Raw genomic sequence first — 24,131 nt, forward strand, 5'->3', positions numbered from 1 at the left:
CTAACTAGAGCCTCAATATTATCAAAGCCTTGAATGATAATATCAAACAAATGCAAGCTATGAATGAGGTTAGCATAGGAGGGAAATATGACATAGACAATGAGGAAAAAAGGGTTTCTAAAGAGGATGTCAACCCCTTGGATGATAGCCCAAGCAATAAAACAAGATCGAACAAGAGGAAGAGGGACATGAAGGACACTCCAAATGACATTCAGATGATGATTGAAGCAGCAGAGACCATAGAAAAAATGGAGCTCAAGGCAACATAGTTGGTCAAAGATATGGTGCCTTGATTTGTTCTCCTAGCTTTTTGATTTTTCCGTTAGCTTTTTGGTTTGTTGGGCTTGCCTGCTCCTTTAGAGGCTATTTTTTCTTAGGACTAGTTCTAGTGGCCTTCTATGGCTTGCGGTTTTTTTACTATTCTGCTTTATTCTTTGAATTTTTTTCTTTTCAGTTTTATTTTATTAACTATGGGGTTTCAAGCACTTGTTAAAACTTGTTTTACTTAATAAAACACAAATTTGAAAATGCCAAGATTTCAATGCATAAGATTAGAATCACATGTTTGAAATTATTTTTACAATAGACTTGTGTGAAATAGAATCTAATAATATTTAGAATATATAGTTTTAAATATTTATTTTAAAATATAATGCCTACTTATATATATATATATATATATATATATATATATATATATATATATATATATATATATATATATATATATATATATATATATATATATATATATATAATCCAATAAAAAACTATTCAATGCTTTTGTAATTTAATATGAATTTATTAAATTATTTATTAAAAATAAAAAATAATTATATAAATATCCATCATAATCTTTAATGTTAGACATAATGAAAGACTCCAAATATATGAGCCAATCAATTGCAAGGAAACTTATTTTATTCATTTTAGAAATTGAAAATCTCATATCTATGCCTTATAAAAATATAAAAATAAAATTCAAAATTCAAATACAAACAATATTATTCACTCAAATCAAATCGAAGTGATTGCAATAGTATATTGCCTACCCCAAATAAATAAAAAGTCTATGAAGCTTTTTGGATTTAAACAATCTTTAATGACATTTTGCTCATTACTTTGTTGTTCCCTACACATATTGTAACAATTTTAATGATTTTTTGGCTAATTAATTAATTAATTGTATATAAATTAAAAAAATACTCTCTTAAACAATTTTATTTTAATGTTTTGATTATAGACCAATATTAAATATTTTTCTTCACTTATACAATTATCTTCCCTTATAAAATTAATATATGAAATGAATTTTTACTACAAAGCAAACTACACTTCTTAACTATGTAGACTGAAAAAAAACTCTGAAATGTAATGTAACCCCATATTCCTAAATGACTTTCCTTGAATTTCCCTAGGAAACCTCATTAATTTGCTTTAGCAAGATGCCCGTATCGAAACACATGAAGAAAATGGCGTGTTTAATCTCACCATATTACTTCTAATTTTTAGTTTGCAGCTTTAGTTCCTCTGCAACATTCTCCCGATTTTCAGTCTGCCTCATTTTTGCACCTTCCATGCCCTGTTTTTTTTGGGTTGAATTGTGCATTACATCCATTCTCAGGAAATCATTCGCACTCAAGCCCGTTCAAGAACGCACAAATTCTGTAAAACGAGAAGTAGAATTCCACAATCTTCTACTGTAGCATTGAATGGATTTTATGATCCCTTCTTCTGACAACACCGGCGGCATGAGAGGCGGCAAAGGCAACTTATATCCTTCCTTGGCAAATATGATCAGACTTGAACATGGAAAACGGAAGAAGGAATTATCACCCAGCGAAGCGGATGAGCATATTGTGAGCAATGGCGATGAAGGAAAAACAGAAGGCCATCAAACCCCAACCAGAAGAAAAAAGACCAAATTACTCAAGGTACACACTAAAATCCCTCTTCCTTTTCCCTGTGTCTTTATTGTTTTTTCAAAAATCTTTGCAACATGTTAAATCTATGCCCAATTTCATTTGCACGTTTTTTTTATCAGACTTGCCCCGCACAATCTCTGCACAACAAATCAAATCTCAAAATCTATAATACGAATACTTGGATTTGGGAAAGCAATGACGGATTTCAGCTGAAAAGTTCTGAAAATCTTAAGAGTGAGAAGACGATTTATGCGGGTGGATCTCTGGACTTACTGTATGATGCCATTCAGGTGGTAGAATATCAGAGATTCCAAAAATCTGTGGCCGTGCAGGCTGAGGAAAAGGATTTGGTGTCTATTTTATCCGAAAATGTTTTAAAACAAGGTAAAAATGCTTTAGACAAGCCTAATTTACAGAGTAATCCATTTTGGGCAAATGTTAGTGTGGAAATGGATGCTGCAAAAGAATTGGCCATTGAGGGAAAATCCATTGATATAAGCTGTAATCCCAAGAGCATTTTGGAAGCTGTGGGAAAAGATGTAAGTGGAGGTGAAATGCCCCAAAATCACTCCAAGGAAAGGCGGTTACCAAAGCTGCCTGTTAAGTATTCAGATTCTGTATTGCAGCCATGGAAGAAAGTTACTAGAAAACCGTCGCGTATTGAGAGGCATGGTGGCTAACCAAATGTTTTTTTTGCAATTGGATCCACAAAACCTTTTAAAATTAATAGTATTTAAACTAAGTATTACTTGAATATTCATGCCAGGCCTATTCCTTATTAGACAACTACTCTGAAGAAATGCAACAGGTCAATGTCTTCTTCATCCAAACTTTTTAACATTTTGCTTTGAATAGTAGGCATATTTAAGAGTGAATACAGATATGGATCTTGACTGGGGTAATATTGTTCACTTGGTGGTCAGCATTCCTGTGGATCAGGGTTAAATGGGTATTTCTATCAGGCATTAACAATTCGAATTTCTGGTGCAACAGCTAATGCTTCCATCAAATAGAACCCTAGTTTTAGGCAGTCATCTAAAGCCAAGCACCATGTATATATTGTAAAAGAACATTAGATTTCAGTTAGTGCTCAGATATGAGTCCTTCAAACGGGAGCGGCATGCTGAGCTCTGTAAATGGTAGTAGCTCTTGAGATTATGATATTGTACATCTTGGATGAGGTAGAAAGTTTTGGGCTCATTCAGTATTCTTTTGTTGAAGGAAATTGGTTCTTTTCTTCTGATGAAATATCTTTATGTTTATATTGATATTGTACATAGTAGAGCTTATGATATTGCCCAAATAAATATTGATATTGTACATAGTAGAGCTTATGATATTGTACAGTGTAGAGATTTTTGGGCTCAATCAGTATGACTTTGTTCAAGAAAATAGTTAAATCATGAAATAAATCTCTATATTCTCTATAATTATTGTCCAAGTAAGTTTTCTTTGCACTGGATTCTCCAGTATTTTTCATTTATCACAACCCATTTTAATCTGGAGAAATTTTTCATTCATCACAAACTCATTATTTGAAATCTGGAGTGATTTGCCTTTTATAACCATCCATTATTTGAAATCTGTGTGTGATCGATTTCTGCTGAACAGAATATAAACCTCTTTAATTGTTTATTTTATTTATTTTTGTTGTAATTGAAGTTTTTACATGATAATATGGGCAGGAAAGATTTGTGGATGCATGCATACTAATGAAGAGTAAGATAGTATGCTTTCAATGCTATTGATTAGGATAGGTTTCCATTGTTTGGATTTTGTTCTATTTTTAAGTTTACTGCATGGTAATGTGGGCATGAAGGATTTGTGAAATCATTTACACTAATGAAGAGCGATATGATAAATTTTGTTACATATATTCATTGCATGTTTTAAATATTATTCATTAGTACAGTTCAGTCATAAATGGATTCATATTTTTACCATACTAGACTGTAGGTAACAAAACCAACACAGAATTGCATTTTTGAACATGTTTCAGATTTCCATCAGATTTCCATCCTTTTATATGAATTTTGATTTGATTCCTGGAAGAAAAATTATGTATCACTTTCGTTAATTTAGAGTGTTTTCAATCAGAAAATTCACAATTTTTATTCTATAACCAATATGCCAACCAGGATCAAGTGAAATATCTATAAGATAGTAAAAGACAGAGACGCAAGATAAAGATGAAATTCCTGTTGTCTTTTATCAAATCATCAATATATTTAATCTGACAAGCTTCTGAACTTGGCAGAATTGCAAATTCGATGTATGATATACCAAGTTTTTACTGGATGGTTTGTATTATAGAATCCAGGTGCTTATAACAGTTAATAGAACTGTACAAAGAAAATATCTTAACTACCAGGGAATGATTTTCTTGAAAAGATGCTCAAAAACATTGTAAATACCAGGGCATGCCGGACTTTTGAAAAAAAAGCGTCGGGATTAACAAAGTGTCTCATGTAGTATTTCATGCAATTTCTGTATTTGGTCTGCCTCAGGTATTTTCTCGTATTCTTTACAATCCACTACCTCGGTATGAATGGTCATAGAATATCACAAATCTTCTAATTCTTTGACAATTAAGGCTTATTTTTCTTAAAAGGATAGAATTTTCTTATTGAGCGAGTAAGAGTAGGTAATATTGTTTTGATTTTTGTTAGGGTAATTTAGCAAAATCAAATTATATTTTATATATTGGTATAACAATTTGAAGTTTATTTCAAATATTTCTATAGAGTTATCATTTGACATGATCTTTGTTATTGATAAAAAATGGTATCTAGGTAAAAGTTGCAAGAGTTGTTGATTAATTCTCGGTATCTAAGGGTCACCTACAACAAAAACAACCTTTCACACATGATAGAAGCAATTAAAATGCTATGACGCTAGAAAAATAATTAGATGCAAAATAGAATTGTTACAATATAGAATGAAGAACATATTGGTATTAAGACTAGATGAAATCCTTGGACATACTTAGATTATTCAAAAAGAGTATTAATGATATGATAGGAAACATAAAGTAACTATCCTAAGTAAGCTTAAATATACAAGTTAGAATAAGCCTTTTTTGAAACTAGCTAGGTGGTTTATCATGTTCATTCCTACAACCCCACCCCTTAGGTGCAACTTAGGGAGCACAAAAATTATGCAAAGATGTAAGGATGATTGTTCACAACTACAAAGTAGTGTTAGGTACGCAATATACATAAAATAAGTCTTTCACAATTGTAAAAATAAACACTTCTTTAAAAGAAAGAATAAAATGCTAATATATACAACTAAATGAATGGAGGAGGGATCAATATGTTGAAGACTTTTGAATGCTTGAAGGTAGAGTGTATCATGTATTAAAAGTTGATAAATTATTAACCATTCATTCCATTCAATTTATGTGCAAGAGTAAATAACCGAAACAAAAATAACTTAATGTAAGAGCATCCTTGGGTAGTTGGAAATCTTTCATCACCCATAAAAAAATTCCTTTATGTTTCTCTTCTTTTTTGTTCTAGTTGGGAAGTTTCATGTGTCCTAGGTAGCAATTGTTCCAGTTGTCTATCTTAGGATTTGCATAGCATTCTCCTTATACTTATGATTACTTTGTTCCAACCTCAATATCACTTCCTCAGGTAAAGACTCCATAAAATCAGCATATTCTTCTCCTACAACACTTCTCTTTTCTTCACTAGCAACATTCCTCAAATCTAATACTCCTCTAGGCTTCATTCCAATAAAAATCTCAAAAGGTGTCTTCCCTACACTTCTATTCACAAAATTATTATATGCAAACTCAGCTTTTGTTAACACTACTTGCCAATTACTTGACTTATCTTCAACTAAACATCTCAACAAATTACCGAAGCTTCTATTCACAACCTCTATTTGTCCATCTGTTAGTGGATGGAATGTAGAACTAAACTTCAACTCAGTACCCATCTTCTTTCACAAAGTCTTCCAAAAACAAACAACAAACTTACTATCTTTGTTAGAAACAATACTTCTTGGTAGTCCATGTAATCTCACATTCTCTTTGAAGAAAAGTTCAACAACACGCTTAGCATCAGATGTCTTCTTACATGGTATAAAATGAGCCATCTTAGAAAATCTATCCACAACAAAAAATATAGAATCATACCCCTTTATTATCTTAGGCAATCTAAGAACAAAATCCATGTTGATGTCACTCCAAGGTCTCTTAGGTACAATAATAAGTGTATACAATCTAGTATTCTGACTTCTTTTGCAACTTGACAAACTCCACAACTCTTCACAAATTTATGAACATCCTTATACATCTGCGGCCAATAATACTTCTCCTTCAGTAAACTCAATGTCTTATCATTTCCAAAATGTCTAGCCAATCCACCACTATGATTTTTCTTAATCAAATTAATTCTCATAGAACTTCTAGGGATACGTGCAACTGAATACCTTTGAACAACATACCTTCTTGAATGAAATAATCATCATACTTACTGATGTGATCTATTAGATTTAGTGCTCTGCACTCTCTCCATGCCTCAAAAAAATCAGGATCAACATCATACAACTCTTTCATTTCATTAAAACCAAGAACTTCAACCTTCATCTCAGTCGATAAAGAACATCTTTTGTTGAATGCATCAACAACTCTATTAGTAACTCCACTCTTATGCTTAATCACAAATGTAAAAATTTGCAAATACTCGACCCACTTCATATGTCTCTGATTCAATTTATGTTGACTTTCCAAGTACTTTAAAGTTTTATGATCAGTACACAATACAAACTCCTTAGGAATCAAATAATGTCTCCACTTCTTCAAGGCTTGAACAATAGCATAAAACTCTTGATCATACATAGAATATTTCCTTTTAGCATCATTCAACTTTTCACAAAAGAAAGCAAAAAGTTTTCCTTCTTGACTTAATACAACTCCTCTTGCACTACCACTAGCATCACATTCAACTTGAAATACCTTGCTGAAATTAGGTAAAGCCAATACAAGTAACTCAACAACCTTTTGTTTCAAAGTCTTAAAACTCTTATCAGCTCCATGTGTCCACTTGAATTCCTTTTTATCTCCTTTCATTGTCTTAGTCATAGCATTACAAACAAAACTAAAATTCTTTATAAACTTTTTGTAGAAACTAGCCAAATCATGAAATGATCTTACCTCACCCACACTCTTAGGTGTAGGCCATTCCAAAATTTCTTTAACCTTCTCAGAATCCATCTTCAAACCATCAACTGAAATCACAAATCTCAAATAAACAATCTCCTCTTGCATAAAAGAACACCTTTTCAGATTAATCATCAACTTCTCTTCTTTCAATCTTTGCAATATTTGTCTAACATGCTCAAGATGTTCTTCCTTAGTTTTGCTAAATATCAAAATGTCATCCAGATAAGCAATCACAAGCTTACCCAATAAATTTTTCAGAACTTCATTCATCAACCTTATAAAAGTATTAGGTGCATTAGTCAAACCAAAAGGCATAACCAACCATTCATACAAACCATCTTTTGTCTTGAAAGCAGTCTTCCATTCATCGCCTTCTTTGATTCTGATTTGATGATAGCCACTCTTCAAATCAATTTTTGTAAAATACTTTGCTCCACTCAAAAAATCCATTATGTCATCCATCCTCAGCATAGGAAACCTATATTTCACTGTAATCTTGTTAATAACTCTAGAATCAATACACATTCTCCATTCTCCATTTTTTCTAGGTGCTAGTATAGTAGGTACAACACATGGGCTCAAACTTTCCTTGATCAAACCTTTCTCCAATAACTCATGCACTTGTTTGTTAAGTTCTTCATTCTCTGTAGATATCAATCTATATGGTGCTTTGTTCAGCAAACTACCTCCAGGAATCAGATCCATACAATGACTTATACTTCTCATTAGAGGTAAACCATCTGTTATATTCTTTGTAACAATCTCTTTATACTTATTCAACAATTCAACAATTTCCTCTGGTACTCAGTTGATAATATCATCTATCGCTCGACCATCACTACTCAAACTTGGTCTCTAGGAATTATAGCAAAACCAACTTGACTCTTCTTTACTTCTTTTTCAAATTGCTTTCCATTAACTATGAAAACTTTTATTGTAGTACAATTAATGCCATCTAGACTTTCAATCAAAGGCAACAATTTTTTTTCTTCTTCCCATTCACCCAAAGTGTATATTGATTCAATCTTCCATCATGTATAGCATATATATCATATTGCCAAGGTCTACGCAACAAAATATGATAACAATCCATGGGCATAATATCACACAAAACATCATCAAAATAATATCCAATTTTGAACTCCACAATACATTTCTCACTTACCAATATCTTGTGCTCATCTTTGATCCATGAAATGTGATAAAGTTTAGAATGTTTCAGCCTTTGTAATTGCAACTTCGTAACGTGCTCTTCTGATACAAAATTTGTAGAACTTCCACTATCAATGATCACTTTGCAACATTTTCTAGCCATCTTACATCTAGTCCTGAAAAGACTTCTTCTAAGAACAGGTGCCTCATCACTTCCCTTGTTACATAAGGTTATTCTCACCATCATATTTTCACCAGCCTCATGCTCACTTGGTGAACCCTTATCATCTCCTTGAATCACAACATTTTTGTTACCTTGTCTACTTTCAAAAGATCTACATTCAAAAAATCTATGCCCTTCATTACTACATCTAAAACAAGTACCATGAAAACCACCTCTAGAATAAGAATTAATTCTTCGTTGATAAGAACTAGTACCTACTCGGTATGAACTACCACCTTTCCATTCAATCTTGTTTCTATCATCACTCTTCCATTCAGATTTGCCTTTATCTTGCACATAACTGTCAGATCTACCACCTTCTCCATAGGATCTACCTCTACCTCTTTAGGATCTACCACCTCTACCTCTTTGTCTTTGCTCATGCTTCTATCAAGATCTCCTTAGCTCTCAAGGTATATTGATATGCTTCTTCCACACTTTCCAATTTCACAAAACTTATCTCATCTTGAATTCCATTACTCAATTCATTTAAACAATTTTCTCAACATCATCATCCACATGTCTAGATCTGATGTCCAATCTATAAAATTCTTTAGTATACTCTTTCACAATCATGTCATTTTGTCTCAAATTTTGCATCTTTCTCAACAAGCTAACTTGTTAATCAATAGGAAGGAATTTGTTCTTTACCTTGTTCACCATATTTACTCAAATTGTAATCTTCTCATTTCCTCTCCTTTGTCTATCAGTTTGCAAATGCTCCCACCATAGTGAGGCGTGACCTTTCAACCTAGTAACTACAATCTTCACCATCCTATTATCAGGAGTATTTTCATACTCAAAGAACTTCTCCATTTCAGAGATCCAATCCAACACAATATTGGTATCCAATTTTTCATCATAGGGAACAACTTCTATAGGAGGCTTTGTATTTTCTCTAGACAATACTCTTAACAACCTTGCTTCATCTTGGTCTTCTTTAGGTTTAGGATTAGGGTTTGATGCTACTACTTTATCATCACTTACATCATCAAGATGTGCTCCTCTCCTCTAGGTTGTATCCAAAGTATCTAATCTAGCTACAATCTGTCTCAATGTATCCAATATTGCATTATCAACATTTCCTCTACCTCAAACCATCTTTTAAATCAAGTTCCTGGAAGATTGTAACCCTCTACAAGTTATAGGTGAAATATGTAGATCTTCAACCCTACAACCAAATTTGAATTAGGGTTCTACATGACCCAATATTCACAAGAATGAGCCTCAAGCTCTAATACCACTTGACACAAGGAGATACAAATAACCAAGGCCTAGGCTACAACCAACTATCCAGACCACCCTACAAGAGATAACACAGTGGAAACACAACCAAAGAAAAATAAACACAAGAGGGAGAAGTGAAATACTTATTGATTCTTCAAATATCCAAGATACATGCCTAGCTGTAAGGCCTTATGGGTTATGACCAATTACAAATACATTCCTAATCCAGATTCATGATCCAACTTCAGGTTCACATTTATAGGTACATATCCCTCTTATTTTACAATCCTCTAAGTTCTACCTAAAATCTACCTAAACACGATCCTAGATTTCCTTAAATACATGCGTGGCCATAGGTCAACGTATTACAAGATTAAATTATACATTAAATGCATGTGCAACTACAATTCGGTTCACATCAGATATAACTACCTATACTAAAATTAAATGTAAGAAAAGTTGGCCCAACAAGGGAACCAAACACAGAGAACTCAATAAACAAAGATTTTGCAAAATATTGGTACTTAGCATTTGAATGATCACTCGACATCCAAAGGAATCACTCAACATCAACTATAAAATCGACATCCTCCAATGCACAGAAACCATGAAGGACTCAACGACTAAAGGATCACTTAACGACCAAAAGAAACTACTTGAGACCCAAAGAAATCACTCAGTAGCAAGTACAAGCTTGGCATCCAAAAGGATCACTCAGTAACCAAAGAAATGACTTGGTAACCAAAGGAATGACTCATTATCCACGTAATGCTTGACAAATACTAAGAACTTGGTAGCAACTATCAGAATCAACAAAAGTGTAGGATCGTAAGGAAACCTAGGATGGTCCTGCATCATCTTGTATATAAGTAAGAAAGTAATTATTGTTTTGAGGGGGAGAGCTTAGTGGTAGGAAGATTAGGCAATAAATTTATTAGTGAAGATCAAGAATAAGGTTAATGTCCTTAGCAATGAGGAATATTTGTTGAAAATCTATAATTGCAATTGTAGGCCAACTTGATGATAATTGAAATTTATTATTCTTCATTCGTCAGTGTTATTTATTGTCTTCTTTTGTAATTTCTCCTATGTGATCTCTAGTTGCAAGGTTAGAAATCTTTATAGGGAATTTTGCTTTCCATGACTGTGTTAAAATGGTATTAGAGGTGGTTGCAATCTTGAGATTCTAGATCCGAGTTCCCGAGCTTGCAGAGTTTTATATTTTTTATTTGTAGGGTGGAAGAATAAAGGACCTTACCTAAATCAACAAAAGTCTTGTGCAATGTTGTTCAAAATAGGATTTGTTTCTCATTGTTCGTGAAAAATAAAGTTTTAGCAAATGGAAAATTTTCAATGTTTTTGAGCCTTGAGATCTTGGATGTTGAGAAAAAGAAGTTATCTATTTGGCCTACTAGAGGGGCTTTGACAAAGGGTTCTCCCCTTAATCCCACAAATACATAACATAAACAAAGAAACAACAACAATTGGTAAGAAAAAACCATGAGCTTCTTATTATCTCTAAAAATACAAAATTATAGAATTCATAATTAGAATATGCAAACCCACATGGGTGCCTTCCTTATAATAGTTTACAAGATAAAGCTACAAACTTTTACATAAAGTTGTCCTAGACAATCTACGATCCTTCCATACATAGGTAATTTTACTCCACTCGAGAAATTTCTTGACATCAAACCCCAACTCTTGAGGCCGAAAACCCTAAAATTACATATAGAGTTGGCTCAAATCAATTAGGACATTTAGTTTAAATTTTTTTATTGGCCCAACTTTAGAAGACCATAACTTGCAAACCATTTATATGGTTGGCTATTATAACCCTATTCCAGGATCCCCATCTTTTGATGTACAATGCCAAATTTACACAAGCTCTAGTTGGCCTCATTTAAAAGCACACTTAGAGCCTCTAGGTTTTTAAAGACAATCCTAAAGATTTTTCACCAAAATTACACAAAAAAAATCACAATATCTTCACAAATACTCATGATATGACATTGGGACTTAACTGGCAGGCTGATATATCCAAGATGAACCTCCACCTTTGAAATTAGAACATTCCAAGCTTGCAAGACCAACTTACTAAGTAGGAAGCCTCTACAGATAACACCTATGCATTTAGACAACCCTTATTCAAGAATATAAAGGAAATACTTTTGGGTGATACAAGATTGCTCTGACACCCAAGATGCTCCTGCATCAGGGTTGCACAAAGGGACTACAAAGAGTTGGTGTATCAATTGAAGGAAAAGTTTGTGATCTCAAGAAGATTTTTTTGAGGAAAGTTGTAGGTTTTGGTACATTTCTTGGTTGTTAGGAAAGATAACATTGTGATCATATTGTTGAAGAAAAGGAAATTGAGTAGGAGATTTCAAATATTTGCAAGGACTCCACCTGGAAGACTGAATCCTATAAGGCTAGAGAAAATGATGGAGGAATGTAGGAATGAGATGAAACTCCACTCAACCTAATGAGTGCAAACCCACATAAACCATACCAATTCTTAAAATAACATTAGAAGATATATTTCTAAGTTTTAAGTATGTCATAACAACAACATTTAAAGTCCATATCAAAATCAGAATTTTCAACCACGTAATTAGGAAAATCATAGTTGGAATTAAAATTGGTGATGGGATATACAAGAGGGGTGATGTGAATAGTAGGCTCCTCCTTGATCTAGGCATTTCCTTTCCATTTTCCTTTGTCCTTGAGTTTCTGAATAAACTCTACCAATGTAACATCAAACTCATCCTTCTCTTTAGTGGTGTCATATCTATGAACTATCTCTATTTTTTCCATAGTTGCCTTATCATCTCTCAGGATATGTAGGAACTTACTTTCTTTCATCTTAATAACCATTGTAACTAACATTGCAACTATTGGAAATATAAGAGGAGTAACTGAGAGGGGAGGGGTGAATCATTTACCACTAAAACAATTTCAAATCCCTTAGATGTCAATAAAAACTTCTTATTCAAATCCTTGCACAACTTGGTAAGAACTAGATATGCACTGTAACTCAATTAACAAAGTAATCTTGAGATATTAATGTTTATTAACCTTTAGTAAATTAGTTATAGAAAGATAAAGCAGTAAGAAAATAACATGAACACATGAGACACCAAGAGATAACATGGAAACCTAATTTGGGAAAAACACCAATTCAACTAGTTACAACTTTTCACTCTTATCAAGTAAGCCCTGTTAGAAGCCTACCCTATTAAAGGTTATGAAATGAACTGTTGGGTGTGACCCTATTAAAGGATTTGAATCACCCTATTAGGAGTGGCCTTGTTAGAGGTCTTAAGATACCTTAATCTAGAAATGCCACCTTGTTAGAGAATTTACAAAATGACAATTAAGTCAACTTTGTTAAGGGATTTCTCCACTACTACAATTGTTAGAGAGTAAGAATGACTGACCTAATTATTTAAAAAAATAATTTATGGATTTAGATCACTATTCTAGCTTATCCTCTATATCCTCTCTCATCAAAATATTCTTTGTAGCTCCTTGGATATTCTACCCTTAATCAGATATCCTTCTTTCTTTGCATCTTATCTTCTTCCACAACTTCCATATTTTAATCTGCAACTTGACCTTTCATATATATGAAACCAAATGTCAAGTTGACTTGAATAACTTTACAAATAAATAATTCAAATCCACTAAGTCTTCTTGCATAAACCAAATAATAAACAAAACTATTTTGTTGTAGGTTGATTGACACTAGAACTGGGTCACTTGGTTACGACTGAGTTCCTTGGTAACTGACCTGACTCAGTTTACACTGAACCCCTTTTTTAACCTTCCTAACTTGGTTTACAAAACAATTATTCAATGAATTTTGTAGCTTGGTTTGCACTTGATCACTGAACTTGACTTCTTCTGAACTTTTTCTTGGTTGATACTAGAGTCTTCTGAGCTCGGTTAGTACTAGTAGTTCTTAGTTGGAATGTAAAATTTGTGTAACATCAATGAAAAAATATATGATGGCAATAGAACATGTCATATGAAAAAGAAACTTAGAGAAAAAAAATTATTTATAAGATTTTATAATATTCTTAGTTTCATTCTGATTCTTCATCTATGAGAACTCCCTCTGATATTCTCCCTTTGACATCTTATCTTTAGACTCCATTTGATTAGGTTCTCCCTCTTGTTGATATACAAATTTCTTCCTCTTATTCGTCAATTCTTTTGATATGACATATTCAATCTCTCTTTTTGACATCAAATGCCAAAGACTTGATACAATGATTTTATAATGTACCTAATGTAATGATTCATATGCAATGAGATTTGATTTTGTTGCATCGCCTTGATAGATCTTTAATGTAGTTATGATGATGCATCACTGATCTATACTCTAGTGAGCATCTAAATAGGGGAATGACCCTTACCTTTCCTTTGAGATACAAAAATGCATCCTTTTCCCTTCAATAACATTGTTCATTATTTCCAAATTTAACACTTCCACCATCATAGTGCTCCAAGTGTTAAATTGAGTTTTATCACTAGTCATGTAATGAGAATAACCACCATCTATTATTAATGTGTCATTTTTGCTAACATGAGAAATACATACCATCTTTTCATTATCATCATCATCTGACTCATCTTCAATAGCAATATATACCGTTTCATCTTCATCATCACTATCACAATCTTTAGCAATATAACAAGATTTAATACCTTTATCTTTGTAGTCTTTGTTGCTTTTGAAATATTTCTTGCCTTTGAAGTTGTTGATTTTTTTGCCATCTTTTTTCTCTTTGTTTGGACATCTTGCAAAAATTTGACCAACTTCTTCACAAGAAAAAAAAAACAATGGAATTTTGTCTTTATGTTTACCTTTTCCTTTAGGTAAACTTCTTGCAAGTAGGGATTCAATAGCATCAAGGTCATCATCATATTCTTCTTCTTCTTCACTGTCAAATTGCTTGAGTTTTGAGTTTCCTCCATACCAAGTGTTATTTCTTCTTTGAATGCTAATTCTATGTTGTGAGATCTAAGAAGATAGTTATCAAAGTTATCCAACTCAAAAGATGTTAACATTCCCACTAGTGTATCCAAAGTTATATCATTTTTCTGATCACATTTTATCTCTTGAATAACTGAAAGTCTAATTGTATAAACATGAAGAAGAGTTTCTAATACCTTGCTGCCTACTATCACATAATCTATTTTTCCTCCTATAGCTCTAATACACTCACACTTGCTTTGATTCTTTCACTATATTTAGCAATGTTTTCATCTTCTCTCATTTTCCTATAATAAAATTGGCCTGTTAGACTTTCTACTTTGGCTCTCCTCACATTTTCATCTCCTCTATAGATATTTTCTATCTTGTTCCACATCTCATGAGTAGTAGGACAATATTTTACTTCATCAAATTTGGAATAATTGAGAGTAGAAGCAATGTCAATCATCATTATGTTGTGATTCTTTTTATCTACCATCTGATCCATAGTCAAAGGATTAGGAGGTTCCACATAGTAAATCTACAAGAAGCGTAGGCCTATATCTCCAATGGTTCCCAAATGTTGCTTCATGAGTTCCTGCCATGCTTTGAATTTTTCTCTATTTAACTTAGGAATCTCTCTTTTGTAAGACATATTGATCTTTAGCCTAGGTCCCTGAAACTTTTCTTGTAAGCACCAACAACTCTGATGCCAATTGTTGGAAATATAAGAGGAGTAAATAAGAGGGGAGGGGTGAATTAGTTACCTCTAAAATAATTCTAAATCCCTTAGATGTCAATACAAACTTCTTATTCAAATCCTTACACAGTTCGGTTAGAACTATATATTCACTATAACTCAGTTAACAAAGAAATCTTGGGATATTAATGTGTATTAACCTTTAGTAACTTAGTTTTAGAAAGATAAAGTAGTAAGAAAATAACATGAACACATGAGACACCAAGATTTAATGTGGAAACCCAATTTGGAAAAATCACCAATGCAAATAGTAACAACTTTTCACTCTTTTGAATTGAGCCCTATTAAAGGTTAAAAAACACACTAATAGGTGTGACCCTATTAAAGGATTTGAATCACCCTATTAGGAGTGACCTTTTTAGAGGTCTTAAGAAACTTCAATCTAGAAATTCCACCTTGTTAGAGGATTTACAAAATGACTGTTAAGCCAACTCTATTAAAAAATTTCTTTACTACTACAATTGTTAGAGAGTAATAATGATTGACTTGATTATCAAAGGAAATAATTTGAAGATTTAGGTTGATGTTTTGGCTTATCCTTTGGATCATCTTTGATTAGAATATTCTTTTGTAGCTCAGATATTCTTCCCTTATTTAGATATCCTTCTTTATTTTCATCTTATCTTCTTCTAGAACTTCCATATTTCAATTCACAACTTGGCCTTTCATATATATGGAATTCAATGTCATATGATCTTGAATACCTTTACAAATAAACAATTAACATCCACTAAGTCAACTTGCATAAACCAAATAATAAATAAAAATATTCTACTACAGGTTGGTAGACACTGAAACTGGGTCACCCAATTACCACTGAGTTCCTTGGCAACTAACCCGCCTCAGCTTACACCGTACCCCTTTGGTAACTAGCCTATCTCTATTTACATAGGAATCCTTTAATAACCAACGTAGCTTACTTTTCACTTCATCATTGAACTTGGATTCTTCTAAAAAAATTCTCGGTTGATACTAGAGCCTTTTGAGCTTGGTTACTAATGGCAGTTCTTTGTTTGAATGTAACATTTATGTAACATCAATGAAAATATACAATTGAATATTTTTTTACAACAACAAAATCAACATATGAGAGCCTCTATAGAGAATTAGTAAGGTGTCTAGCTTTACCTCAAAAAATATCATTATTCCTTAATTTTCAAATCTTCCAAAGTAAGATAAATGAAAAATAGACCAAAAAACATTGCACCACTTGCTATTATAAACTGAAGAACCTATAATAATGCAATAAAATGAGAAGTTATTGTAAATATTTTACCCAAAAAGGTTTCATACTGATGCAAGGAGGAAAAGGAATAACTAGGGAAAAAGACACACCCAACAATCCAAACCAACCTTGCAAAGTTAACACAATGAAAGCAAACACACAAAGAGAACAACACCATAGAGAGAGAGAGAATAATATTATTCATTGAATCATCAAATGATTAGAATACATGACCAGATGTAAGGCCTTTTGGGTTATGACCAAATACAAAATGCATTCTAGATCTAAGATCCAGCTTCAAATTTGCAACTTCTAGTTTTGCTCTGAAACGATCTACCAAAAATATCTAAAAACTGCCTAACTCTAAGTCTAAACACTTTATTTATACCTTCCAAAATGTCTCATAGATCATTCTAGATCATTACATAATAGAGAGGCTGACCCAACAGTGGTTTGGACACATCCCAAGAAAATATCTTAACATAAATGTCGCAATCGCAATAAATCCTGCAAGTTAGCTTGCACCAAAAATGTAGAAAACACATCCAAAATGCTGACACTCATATAAAAAAGAAAACTTGGCATATGAAGAGTCACTCGACATACACTAGGTAACTTGACACATGAAGAATAGCTCGACACACACTGTGGAACTCGACACACACTGCAGTGGTGAGATGGGATAACATGTGAACCCGAGTAGTAACATGATGTGGGATTACCTCAACTAGGCTTAAACTACAAAAATTACCAGGACTCAACAATTGTTGCAACTCAACAAGGACTAAAACTTGGCAAAAACTGGTAGAATGAACACAAATGAGCATGATAACATATCAACCTAGGATGATCCTACATTAGAAAACTAGGGTGGAAAGAAATTATTCTCCTGAATCATTGAGATGTCACAACCTGAGCTGAATCCAACTCAGATTGAGAAATCCATGTAGTATCTTCAACTAGTCTATTTTTCCCTTCACCAAATATTCATAGTATTCTTTTCCTCTTGTTCTTTTACCAACTCTCTGATACAATATCTGTTCAACCTCTCTAATCTACTTCTTAGGATAATCATCAAGTACAAAAACTTCATCATCTGAGTCATGATACTTATATAGATCAACAACATTGAAGATAGGAGATACATCCATGTCATCAGGTAACTCAACTTCATAAGAATTTCCACTGTCAAACCTCTACTTCCTTTCTTCAAAAGAATCATCACTTCATCACCAACTTCAAAAACACAACATCTTCTAGACTTATCAACATTCTCCTTGTATTTCTAATTTTTTTGTTCCAACTTTTGTTTCACTTCTTTATGCAAAGACTCCATAAAATTAGAAAATTCTTCTCCTACAACACTTCTCTTCTCCTCACTAGCAACATCTCTTAAATTTGATACTCCTCTAGGCTTCATTCCAGTAAACATATCAAAAGATATCTTTCCTATACTTTTATTCATAGAGTTATTATATACAAGCTCAGATTGTGGCAATACCATTTCCCAATTATGTGTTTCATCTCCAACTAAGCATCTCAACAAATTACCCAAGCTTCTATTCACAACCTATATCTGTCCATCAGTCTATGGATGAAATGTAGAACTAAATTTCAACTCAGTACCCATCTTCTTCCGTAAAGTCCTCCAAAAATAACCAACAAACTTATTGTCTCTGTCCGATATAATACTTCTTGGTAACCGTGCAATATAATAAACTCTTTGAAGAAAATTTCAGCAACATGCTCAACATCTGATGTCTTCTTACATGGTATAAAATGAGCCATTTTAGAAAATCTATCCACCACAACAAATATAATCATACCTCTTTGCTATTTTAGGAATTCCAAGAACAAAATTCATACTAATATCACTCCAAGGTTTATTAGGAATAAAAATAGGTGTATACTATCTAGTATTCTAACTTACTCCTTTTGCAACTTGACAAACTCTGCAACTCTTCACAAATTTTTGAATATCTTTATAAATCTATGGCCAATAATACTTCTCTTTTAGCAAACTTAAGGTTTTATCAATTCAAAAATGTCTAGACAATCCACCACTATCCTTTTCCTTAATCAAATTCAACCTCATAGAACTTCTAGAGATACACAACTGAATACCTTTGAACAACATACCTTCTTGAATAAAATATTCATCATACTTACTGATGTGATCTATCAGATTTGTTGCTCTACACTCTCTCCACACCTCAAAAAAATCAAGATCAACATCATACAACTCTTTCATTTCATCAAAACCAAGAATTTCAACCTTCATTTTAGTCAACAAAGAATGTCTTCTACTCAATGAATTAGCAACTCTATTAGTAACTCCACTCTTATTCTTAATCACAAATGTAAAACTTTCCAAATAGTCAACCCACTTCATATGTCTTTGATTCAATTTATGTTGACTTCCCAAGTATTATAAAGCTTTATGATTAGAATACAACACAAACTCCTTAGGAATCAAATACTGTCTCCACTTCTTTAAAGCTTGAACAATAGCATAAAACTCCTGATCATACATAGAATACTTCCTTTTAGCATCATTCAACTTCTCACTAAAGAAAGCAACATGTTTAGCTTCTTGACTTAATACAACTCCTATTGCACTACCGCTTGCATCACATTCAACTTGAAATACCTTATTGAAATTAGGAAAAGCCTATATAGGTAACTCAACAACCTTTTGTTTCAAAGTCTCAAAACTCTTATCAACTCCATGTGTCTAGTTGAATTCCTTTTTATCTCCTCTCATTGTCTTAGTCATAACATTGCATACATCACTAAAATTCTCTATAAACTTTCTGTAAGAACTAGCCAAACCATGAAATGATCTTACCTCATCCAAATTCTTAGGTGTAGGCCATTCCAAAATTTCTTTAACCTTCTCAAGGTCCATCTTCAAACCATTAGTTGAAATCACAAATCTCAAATTCACAATCTCCTCTAGCATAAAAGAACACTTTTTCAGATTAATCATCAACTTATCTTCTTTTAATCTTTGCAATACTTGTCTAACATGCTCAAGATGTTCTTACTTATTCTTACTAAATATAAAAATGTCATCTAGATAAAAAATCACAAACTTACCCAATAACCTTTTCAAAAATTCATTCATCAACCTCATGAGAGTACTAGGTGCATTAGTCAAACCAAAAGGCATAACCAACCATTCATACAAACCATCTTTTGTCTTGAAATTAGTCTTCCATTCATCACCTTCTCTGATTTTGATATGATCATAGCCACTCTTCAAATCAATCTTTGTAAAATACTTTGCTCCACTCAAACAATTCATTATGTCATCCATCTTCGGCATAGGAAATCTATATTTCATTGTGATCTTGTTCATAACTCTGGAATTAGTACACATTCTTCATTTTCCATTCTTCTTAGGTGTTAATACAATAGGTACAACACATGGACTCAAAATTTCTCTGATTAATCCCTTCTACAACAACTAGTGCACTTGCCTATTAAGTTCTTCATTCTCTGTAGATGTCAATCTATATGGTTCTTTGTTAAGAAAACTAGCTCTAGGAATTAGATCCATATAATGACTGATACTTCTCACTAGCTATAAACCATCAGGAATACCTTCAGCAATAATGTCCTTATACTCATTCAAAAAATTTGTAATTTCTTCTGGTACTCAACTTCCACTATCTATTTTCACTTAGTCATTACCAACTTTTTTTGCTCAGTCATTACTATCAACACTCGGTCCTCTAGGAACTATGGCAAAAAAATTTGATACTTCTTCACTTCTTTTTCAAATTGCTTCCCATTGATCATGCAAATTTTTTTGCAGTGCAATTAACCTTATTTGGACTTTCAATTAAAGGCAACAATATCTGGTTCTTCCCATTCACCCAAAGAGTATATTGATTCAATCTTCCATCATGTACAACATATCAATCATATTACCAAGGTCTACCCAATGAAATATGACAACAATCGATAGGCATAATATCACACAAAACTTCATCAAAATAATGTCCAATCTTGAACTTAACAACACACTACTCACTTACCAATATCTTATGCTCATCTTTGATCAATGAAACATGATAGGGTTTTGGATGTTTCAGTCTTTGTAGCTTCAACTCTGTAATCAGTTCTTTTGATGCCAATTTTTTTGAACTTCCTCTACCAATGATCACCTTGTAGTATTTTCCAACCATTCTACATCTAGTCTTGAAAAGACTCCTTCTAAGGATAGGTTCCTCATCATGTCCATTATTACATAAGGTTCTTCTCGCCATCATATTTTCTCCAGTCCTAGGTCCACTTGGTGAACTCTCAATGTCTCCTTGAATCACAACATTTCTATTATTCTACCCACTTTTACAGGATCTACATTCAAAGGATCTATGCCCTTCCTTACAACATCTAAAATTATCACCACAAAAACCACCTCTAAGATAAGAATTGCCTCTTCCTCATTAAGAACTAATACCTCCTCAATATGAACCACTACCTTTCCACTCAGTCTTGACTTTAACATCATTTTTCCATTCAAATTTGTCTTTATCCTGCACAAAACTATTAGATCTACCACCTTCACTATAAGATCTTCCTCTATCTCTTTGGAATCTACCACCTCTACCTCTTTGTCTTTGTTGATGCTTCTTTGTCAAGATCTCCTTAGCTTTCAAGGCATACTGATATTCTTCTTCTACACTTTCCAATTTTACAAAACCTATTTCATCTTGAATTCCAAATCTTGATCAATTTATGTATCTTGCAATTTTGTCAACATCATCATCTACATGTCTAGATCTAATGTCCAATCTATAGAATTCCTCAGTATAGTCTTTCACAACCATGTCCTTTTGTCTTCAATTTTGAATCTTTCTCAACAAGCTAACTTGGTGATCAATAGGAAGTAATTTTTTCTTTACTTTGTTCATCATCTTTAGCCAATTTCTAATCTTCTCCTTTCCTCTCCTTTGTCTATTAGTTTGCAAATGCTCCCACCATAGTGAGGCACAACCTTTCAGCATAGTAACTACAATTTTCACCTTCCTATTATTAGGAGTGTTTTCATACTCAAAGAAGTCCTTCATATCAGAGATCCAATCTATCACAACATTAGTGTCCAACTTTCCATCATAAGGAACAACTTCTACAACATGCTTTGAATGTGCCCTAGACAATACTCTTAGCAATCTTTCCTCATCTTGATCTTCTTCTAGTTCTAGATTAGGTTTTGGTGTTACTGCTTCATCATCATGTTAGAGAAAAAGGATAATTTAATTTAATTTATTAAATTACCTTTTCTCCCTTCTTAAGATTTCATTTTATGTATTTTTAGCTTTCTCTATTTAAAATTTATTTTGTAATTACTAAATATTTTTCACCTTTAGGTTACCCTTTTCAACTTATTATGTTACCCTTTTATGGTTTTGATCTCCTTTTATAAGGATTGATCTCTTTGTAATTTATTCATTCAGTTTTGATTATAGCAATATTTCTTTTTGCTCATCTAGAATGTCTCATCTATGGATCTGGCAATTTTTGCCTCCATAACCTTTTGCTTCTTTCTTTTGTAATAAGCGTTTGCATGTAGTTGATTCTTGGAAGCTATGGGGTTAATCGTTCACCAACTTAAACATGGTATCAAAGCTCCAAATCTTCATGCCCCTATTCAGTTTATGAGATTTTTTTCTTGGCTTTCAGATCTGTACTTGTTTTTATTTTAGAGGGTTTCAGTTTTTAAAGTTTTTTTGTATTGGATTTGAGGGGTCATTTTTTTGGTACATTTTGAGCCCAAACGGACCTCATTGTTGGATTCATAGCACCCAAAAACCCCTATTTCCATATAAAATTTGTCTATTTTGGACATAGTTGAAATTTGAGGCAAAAAAATTTGCTACCAGATTTGGGCACACTTTACGAGGAGATTATTTATTTATTTTTATTGAAAAAAAATAATGAAAAAAACAAAAGGTTTTATTAAAAGAAGGCTCATGATTTTTTTTTAAAAAGCGTATGCTTTAACAAAAAAAAATCTTCAAAGAGTTTTGTTTTGTTTTAAAAAAAACCTTTTTAAATCTTCCAAAAAAGGATGCCTACATTAGCAAAGTACTGACACAGCAAGGATGTCAGAAAAGTATTGACATTCCAGGCCTGGCATAGGTGCTGATGTCATCTTTTATGGGCCAAAATTTGACAGCTTTAAAGCCATCACTTCTATGATTTGTTTTGTCTTAAAAATCTATCTATGGTTTTTTGGCCGTATCTCTGTCATACAAAGGTATTTTTTGACGAATCTTATATCATCAAAAAGCTCTTTTTGAGCGCATCATGATTGTGTAGGTTATTTGGAATTTTGAATTCCTATTTATGTAGTCAAATCTAGAAGTTCTATTTTGCACTTTGGGAGACATATCTTGAGCATCCGTTCTCTGATTTGGGAATTATTTATATTTTTGGAAAGGTATCTCCAAGATCTTTCCAATGTTGCTATTTATTTTTCAGAATTCTTCACTAGAAACATTCTATTCAGTTTTTTTATTTCTTTTACTATGGTGGACATCTTGGATGTTTCAAGTCTGGGGATTGTTTTCATGGCATGGGATCTCTTCTTTTGGGTTGTACTTTCTGTTGTATCATCTCTTTGCCCTTTTTGATCATTGTTGATATCATTTTTAAGTATTTTTAATGTAAATTTATTGAGATAAAGTGCCACTCCTTTCTTTTTAGGATCTTTTTCATCATTGTTATTTATTGCACTCACACTATATTATAAAGTGCCATGGGGCGGGGGGGGGATAGTTGTTTGCCTTTTAGTGCCCTCTTCCTTTGTCAAGTGAGTGTACCTTCCATGACATTAGCCCCATGATGTGTCAGTGACATGTGCCTATATAAGTGTCTGTATCTCTTCTTCACTCTCAATATTCTTGGTTCTTTCTATTTTGCAAGAGATTTTTTGACCCACTTTCTTAGCTTCATGTCACCTCACCCTTGTTTGCATTAGGGGGGGGGGGGGGGGGGGGGTTCTTCTATTGTTTCTAATGCTTCCTTGGTTCATTGGAGTGAACTATATATATAGTATTTGATCCTATGTACTAAGTGATTGTAGTGGCTGGATAACTATGCATTTCGGTGAGATAGATCATCTACCATATAGACACTCTTCTTTTTGTTCATACTTTGGTTGCAACATTCCTTGGTTCTATTTCAGAGGATGTTCTATAGATCAATGATTTATTTTTGATAGTGTTTGCAGCTTCTTCATGCTTCAGTGGTTTTCATCATGATCTCTCTTTATTCCCATTTTCTGGAACATTCCTCTAGTTAGAGGCTTCTGCAGTCCTTCACTAGGTTTTTAGCTATCTCTTTTTGGAGTAGAGTTTTTCCCATTGGGTTTTCTCTCTGTCTCAATTTCATAGAGATTTTATTGTTATTTGGTACCTCATCAGGCCTTGTTGCTAGGACCCAAGTTTTCTTT

At 32.9% G+C, this 24,131-nt stretch overlaps 1 protein-coding gene across 1 annotated transcript; it reads left to right on the forward strand.

Moving 5' to 3' along the window:
• The first annotated feature begins 1,448 nt into the window (after positions 1–1,448).
• On the forward strand, positions 1,449–3,247 carry LOC149532833 (uncharacterized). The gene is made up of 2 exons (XM_089804812.1): positions 1,449–1,934; positions 2,045–3,247. Exons 1-2 carry the CDS (start codon positions 1,713–1,715, stop codon positions 2,603–2,605), a joined length of 783 nt encoding a protein of 260 aa, XP_089660938.1. The 5' UTR covers positions 1,449–1,712; the 3' UTR covers positions 2,606–3,247.
• The last annotated feature ends 20,884 nt before the right edge of the window (positions 3,248–24,131 follow it).

This window comes from Cupressus sempervirens, chromosome 10 (assembly GCF_028749045.1).
Source record: "Cupressus sempervirens isolate cs-2001-9-10 chromosome 10, ASM2874904v1, whole genome shotgun sequence".
Taxonomy (NCBI): Eukaryota; Viridiplantae; Streptophyta; class Pinopsida; order Cupressales; family Cupressaceae; genus Cupressus; species Cupressus sempervirens.